The sequence below is a fragment of the Danio rerio genome, chromosome 12 (assembly GCF_049306965.1).
Source record: "Danio rerio strain Tuebingen ecotype United States chromosome 12, GRCz12tu, whole genome shotgun sequence".
Classification (NCBI taxonomy): Eukaryota; Metazoa; Chordata; class Actinopteri; order Cypriniformes; family Danionidae; genus Danio; species Danio rerio.
Window position 1 is genome coordinate 1,210,001 of NC_133187.1, and position 7,500 is coordinate 1,217,500.

Sequence of the window (7,500 nt, forward strand, 5' to 3'; positions counted from 1 at the left end):
CGCAACGATGCGTAGCGCAAGCTCTGTGATTGGTCGGCTTGGTAGCGCTGATGAGTCTGGGTGGGACCGAGAGACACGTGAATAGTGCGACCCCGATGGAGCGATTGTTTACAAGTGTGGAGTCCCGTGAAGGAGCTCCGGATGGAAAGTTTGGTTTTGTGTTTACCTCATAGTTAAAGTTGTTGCACGTCCGCCGGTTCCTGCCTCAAAATGAGCGAGTTTGAGTCACTTGACGCAGAAGTATAAACCAGGCTATGAGGTTGGGTTTAGGTGTACACATTCTTAAAGAACAATATTGAACTCTAAATAAGGTTTGCACAGCCCACTTGGAGCTGGCTCCGACCTCCGTTTATACCCTTCTCGACTTTTCCCCCCATAGACTTCCATTCATACGCAAGCTCGTGCGTCAAGTTTAGCAGACCGCTGCATTGGAAAGTTCAAGGTGGACTCCGACCTGCGAAATCACATGACTTAACTGAGTGAGACCAATCGAGGATCAACACATGACCTCTAAACTCTGCGCACCCGGTACCGGGTCTGTGACATCATCGACTTTCGCTTTCAGAGTTAAAGGGCTAGCATTGCACCAGACCCCCGTAAGTGGTTTCGTTTGAAAGTGTAGAATCTATATTTTATGTTTAAATGCATATCTTTGGTTTTTATTCTACTGTACTCAAGTTATTTACACTTAAATACACAGTATTTTGGAGACCCGAGCTGGGTGTTGAACATTGGTTCATATTCATATGGTTCATATATGACACATGTACAAGTTATAGCTCGAATGAAAGCTCTTGCCGGTGCTCATACGGTTCTAGCATTCGTTTTACTGAATTATATTCACATATCAAACAGTTGCTGAATGAATCGCGGTGTTTCCATGGCGCAGAAGTGAACACAATACATTCATGATCAATAAGCAGCCCCAGATAGCACAGACAGCTGTCATCTCTTACCTTATGCTGTGCGCTTCAGGCCCATTCTCCTCTGTTTTTGAGCTGATGTGCATAAGTAATCCTTTTATATGTCTGATGTGCTCCAAACACAGTGAATTATGTTTGATTAAACAGAAGAATAGTGAAATATGAACACAATGATCGCTCCTGTGGCTTGTACAGCACCTCTCATCAGTTGGAATACAATAACTTCTGCATAGATTATGGACAACCTAAAAGAGACACTTTCACATTTAAGTTTATAAAAAAAAAAAAAATACAAAAAGCGCCTCTTTTTTTAGGTGTTTATTATAGCACAGACGACATATCCAGATATTTAAAACACTTTCAATAGTGTTGTATGAGAATTCAAAGGGTTTTCTTTAAAATGACACCACATTTTTGCATTTACACCTCTGCATGTGGATTTGGGAAGCTTTGTGGGAAGGCAAAATCCAGGCGGAAATCCTAAAATAGCAGCAGAGTTTATCTGTTTAAAACATAAAGCAATCGCTCGCTTCATAAAATGTCTAATAATCTTTTCGCTGCACCGCACGACACAATTTGGCAAGCTCAAACTCTAGTGTGACCGCAGCCGAAGAGAACATGATTGAATGAGTTTATTTTGGAATACTGAGCAACAGAACAGTTCATTAATGAAGATTTATTGAGTCTGAAAGCTTGCACGCTCTACTATTATACACTCAAAAGTGCTGTGTTGCTCAGAGTCCGTTCTTCTGAGGTAACTCAACAAGCCTGTTCCTTGCATTGCTGGTATTGAAGCACTATGTGGGATAGATAGTGATTTGTGACGCAGCATGTGGTGTTTTCAGACTCACAGAAACAGTGGACGGTCTGCAGACGCACGTGGAGGAGCTCCAGACTGACCTGCAGAAGATGAAGCAGATTGCTGAAGAACACAAACTCTGCAGATCCCTCAGAGATGATCAGAGGGGGAAATGTGCTTCACGCAGGTGTGTGTGTTTAAACCTCTCTGTGTTTAGACCTGCAGCAGGTCAAGTACATACTGTTTTATAGAGTCTCAGTCAAGTGGATTAGCCAAGAAACAAATCAGCTTTTTTTTCATTCTGGGGCTCGGATTAGGAAGAACTCAATCTGCTGGAGTAAACACTGGATTACATGACCGCAGAAATCTACAATCATGATGGATGACTGATTTCAGATAATAGCTAGTAGTTTTAGGGCGGCACGAGTGGCTCAGTGGATATCACTGACAGCCAGAAGGTCGGTGCTTTGAGTCAAGGCTGGGTCAGTTGGTGTTTCTGTGTGGAGTTTGCATGTTCTCCCCGTGTTGGCGTGGGTTTCCTCTGGGTGCTCCGGTTTCCCCCACAGTTCAAACACATGCGCTATAGGGGAATTGATCAACTAAATTGGTCGTAGTGTTTGAGTGTGTGTGTGAATGAGTGTGTTTGGGTGTTTCCCACTGGGTTGCAGTCTACTGTGTAAAACATGTGCTGTAATAGTTGGCGGTTCATTCCGCTGTGGTGGCCTCTACAATTGATACTAAGTCGAAGGAAAATGAATGTATGAGGTATTAGTTTTATATTTATATTGTGCTTTTCTAAAACCCTTTATTATTTCTCACAACTGTGACGTTCTCATAACTTTATATCAACATCTGTTCGTAATCGCAGCTATGTATTAAACAGTTGTAGCTGTTTTCTTTAATTGCTACTTTGTATCTAATGATTGCAACTTCATTGTTTATAATCGCAACTTAAAATCTACCAATTGTGGTTTGTAATGTTACGTTTTTAAATATCGTTTAATTGCAACTATATATCGAAGTATTGCTACTTTATTGTTTATATGTCACATTACGTCTAACAATTGTAACTGCGATCTTTAATTTCTACTTGATATCTAACAATGGAGATCTAATAGTTTGTTATGCACTTTAATATCCGACAATTGCAACTTAATATATTAAAATTTGAACTATATGCTTTGAAATCGCAACTTTATACCGTATGTAGCAAGTTTAACAGTTTTGTTCGTAATTGCAATCATTATTTAATTACAACTTTGTATCTAGCAGTTGAAGCCCATTATTTATTACAATTTTATATTAAGGACATAATCATTTATATATTTGCACATTTATATCCAACAATTACAACTTAATTGCTTGTAATCGCAACTTAAACTCTAACACATTTAACAATATGGTTTGTGATTTCAACTTCATTTCTAAAAATTAAAACTTTATTGTTTGTATTTGCGACTTTATATCTCACAATTGTGACTTATTTAATCGCAACTATATATCGAACTATTGCTACTTTATTGTTTAAATGTCACATTCCGTCTAACGATTGTAACTGCGATCTTTAATTGCAACTTTACATCTAACAATTGAGTTCTAATGGTTTGTTCTCGCGCTTTAATTTCCGACCATTGCAACTTAATATCGTAAAATTGCAACTATATGCTTTATAATCGCAACTTTATACCGTATGTAGCAATTAAAAAATTTTGTTCGTAATTGCAACTATTCTTTAATTACAACTTTGTATCTAGCGATTGCAGCTTAATGTTTATTACAACTTTCTATTCAGCGACACAATCGTTTATATTTGCACGTTTATATTTGACAATTGCAACTTATTTGTTTGTAATCACAACTTAAATTCTAAAAATTTTAACAATATGGTTTGTAATTTCAAATTTATTTCTAACAATTACGTATAACAATTGTAAATGCGATCTTTAATTGCAATTTCATATCTAACAATTGAGAGCTAATGTTTTGTTTTTACACTTTAATATCCGACCATTGCAACTTAATATCTTAAAATTGCAACTATATGCTTTGTTATTGCAACTTTATACCGTATGTAGCAAATTTAACAATTTTGTTCGTAATTGCAACTATTGTTTAATTACTACTTTGTATTTAGCGATTGAATTTGAACTTTCTATTTAACGATGCAATCGTTTTTTTTTTTTTTGCACTTTTACATCCGACAATCGCAACTCAATTGTTTGTAATTGCAATTTAATATGTATAAATAACAAATATAAAGGTTTGTAATTGCAACTTTATATGTAGCAATCTCAACTTTTGTTTGTATTTGCAACTTTATATCTTAAGTGGGTGTGGTTGGGCGGAAGGGGTGGAGCCTACCTCTGCTGGATATTTGTTAATTACAAGTTTATATCTAAGAACTGACTTTTAATTGTATCTATATTCTAACAACTGCTACGTCATAGCTAATAATTACTGCTTTATTGCTTGTAATTGCCATTGCATATCTAATAATTGCAACTTTACATTAATTTCCTTAAACCCACGACTGTGTATTTCTCACTGTGCACTTCTTCTTGGTCAATTGGTTATTTCAGGAGCTGCGTCTCTCAGGAGTCCTGGGTCTGCAGCCGGCGGTGCTCTGAGCCGCAGGAGCAGAGGGAGGAGCTTCAGCGCTCTTTGCACTCCCTCCAGGCTCAGCTGAGGTCTGAATGCGCTCTCAGAGAGTCTGCAGAGCTGCAGGTGGAGGACCTGATGCTGCAGATCCGCCTACTGGAGCCCAGAGCCGCATTGGTGGAGGAATACGAGGAACGGCTGCAGGAAGTGCAGGCTGAAGCCCAGGAGCTGCGGCTGCACTCCAGCACACACACACCCTCACTGGAGGAGGGCGGGGCCTGGCAGAAGGGGTGGAGTCTGCATCAGGACATGTCTCTGCTGGATAATGAAGTGGGTGTGGTCGAACTGAGGGGGCGGAGACTACCAATACTAGATGATGAAGTGGGTGTGCTTGCGCAGATTGATGATGAAGTGGGTGTGGTCGGACAGAGGGGGTGGAGCCTGCCAATGCCGGATGATGAAGTGGGTGTGGTTAAGCAGAAGGGGCGGAGACTGCACAAAGACATGTCTATGTTGGATTATGAAGTGGGTGTGGTCCAACAGAAGGGGCGGAGTCTAAAGCATCAGGCCTTGTCTCTATTGGCTGATGAAGTAGGCGTGATGGGTCAGAACCTGCAACAGAGTTGGTGTTTATTGGATGAAGAAGTGGATGTGGTGGGTCAGAGTGGGCGGAACCTGCAGCATCAAGGCGGATCTCTGTTGAATGATGGAGTGGGCGTGGTCACCCAGAGTGGAGGTGGTCTTTATCAGGGTGTGTATCTGGATGAATGGGATGTGGTAGGCCATAGTGGGCGGAGCCTGCAGCATCAGGCAGCATCTATTCAAGATGATGAAGTGCGTGTAGTCAGCCCGAGTGGGCGGGGCTTGCATAATGGAATGCCTCTGCTGGATGATGGAGTGGGTGTGGTCAAACACAGGGGGCGTGGCCTGCAGCATCAGGGCGCGTCTCTGCTGAGTGAGGTGGATGCGCAGTACGTCGCCCTGCAGGAGAAGTACGATGCGCTGCTGCGCCGCTGCCAGAGCGACACGCCGACACACAACCAGAACACTGTTCCAACACACACACACTCCACACACAACCAGCAGCCCGAGTACAAAGCCCTGTTTCAGGAGATTTTCACCTTCATTCAGAAGAGCAAGGAGGACCTGAAGGAGAACAGGACCAAGCCCGATCAGGCTGACTGTAAATAAGCACAAAAAAAAGTGGGGCAGAAGATTTTCCACTCAGGTATTACTGGTATTGGCAGTAAATGTTAGTTTCATAGAAACAGCAGGCAAAGCACACAATGGAAAACACAATTTTAAAGGAAACAGACATGCTTTTTATTATTTATTTTAATTTTATTTAATAATTTGAGACTTTATTACAGACTTTAAGGTACTTTAAGGCACTGGTGGGAGGTGTGCGTTGGCTTGAAGCCGCTTCCCAAGTGCCTTAGTGTACCACTAATGATAATATACAGCCAAACGGCACTGCTATTCCTGTGATATTGTGTTTATACAACAGTTCGTCAGCATAATCGTGTATATAAAAAAGATAATCAATCACGGAGTCTCAAAAACCCTTTTGTAAGAGAGGAACTACTTTCTTCCGCCATTCATTCACATCTGCAGCTGACCTCAGAACAGCAGAAACCGCTGCTCATTCACCAACGTCACTGTAGAGCTAGTGTTTGAATGATTCTCTAGCGTAATGTCTAAAGTGAAGACAAAGCAGCTGATTTTGCTCAAATATTAAGATTATAAGGCTGAGCAGCATGATATGTCATCAGTCCCCTGCTGAAAAATCCAGCTTAAACCAGCCTAGGCTGGTTGGCTGGTTTTAGCTGGTCGACCAGGCTGGTTTTAGAGGGGTTTTGGCCATTTCCAGGCTGGTTTCCAGCTATTTCCAGCCTGGTCTTAGCTGGTCAGGCTGGAAAATGACCAGCCAAATCCAGCTAAAACCAGCTTGACCAGCCTGGTTTAAGATGGATATAGCTGGTTTTGGCTGGACTCCCAGCTTGGCTAGGCTGGTCAAGCTGGTTTTAGCTGGTCATCTCCCAGCCTGACCAGCTAAGACCAGGCTGGAAATGAATGGAAACCAGCCTGGAAGTGGCCAAAACCCCTCTAAAACCAGCCTGGTCGACCAGCTAAAACCAGCCAACCAGCTAAAACAAGCCAACCAGCCTAGGCTGGTTTAGGCTGGATTTTTCAGCAGGGTCTACAGAGATTTCCCAGTATTTCTCTGCTGCAATTAGATCACAATGATTAGCCATGAAAAAGCCAGAGCAAAGCAAACACTGGCAGATTACTGTGGTATAAATACAGCACTACAACATACACAAGAGAGAGAGATCGACTTAGAAAGTCACTTACCTGATTTATAATGATTTGATCAGCTGTAATTAGAAAATATTCGCTGAGTTTTTCTCCTCTAAGGGCTTATAATACTGTCTCTGTCGCCATCTTGTGGCGGATTATCGCCGACATGCTGGATCTCCAAAATTATTATTAACAATTATTAGTAATATTATTATTTTTATTATAATTATTATTAGTAACAATCTAAACAACTACATTCTCCTCTACAATAACCTCAAAGGTACATGATGTTGTCCAGCAGCTGCAATATTAGTCAGACTGTAGTGAGTTTATTGATCTGCTGTCACTCTGTGTGGGCGGAGTAATACACAAGAGTGAAGAGGCTGTACAAGTGCTGATATTGCAGAATATAGCACGGCTATCAGCCAATCAGATTCGAGAACCAATCAGAACTGTTGTATATATATATAATCATTATCTGGTAACTGTATATTTTGTAAATATTTGTAAATGCTACTGTAAAACAAAAGTGCTTCTGACATATAGACTAAAATAAACATTTGCCTATAGTTTTATATAGAATAAAAGCCTTCCAGTTTATATTACTTCACAATATTAAAAAAAGTTAATATTTGTCTTCTTAGTGTAAAGAAATCTAACTTGTAGACACATTTAAATGAGAACAAACTAATAAAAATGAGAATATAACAACATTATATTGAAGATCTTTGCTGTAACATGCATATGAATAATTGAAATACTGTTATCGAAATTGTGCAAAAATCTCAATACTTTGTTACAAATTTGTGAAGGTTTTTGTTTTTTATTAAAATTGTTTCCATTTTTAATGTGAATTTTTATTATTTTATTCATATAGTT

The 7,500-nt window shown here is 40.2% G+C and overlaps 1 protein-coding gene across 1 annotated transcript in view; it reads left to right on the forward strand.

Annotated features, from left to right (window-relative positions):
• Window positions 1-7,500, forward strand: part of cdr2b (cerebellar degeneration-related protein 2b) — a 12,638-nt gene that overhangs the window by 4,264 nt on the left and 874 nt on the right. The window contains exons 4-5 of the mRNA XM_005169431.6: window positions 1,769-1,909; window positions 4,302-7,500. The exon at window positions 4,302-7,500 is cut by the window's right edge and continues 874 nt beyond it. Coding sequence (XP_005169488.1) covers window positions 1,769-1,909; window positions 4,302-5,511 — 1,351 coding nt within the window. The 3' untranslated portion in view covers window positions 5,512-7,500. The remainder of the gene's footprint in view (window positions 1-1,768; window positions 1,910-4,301) is intronic.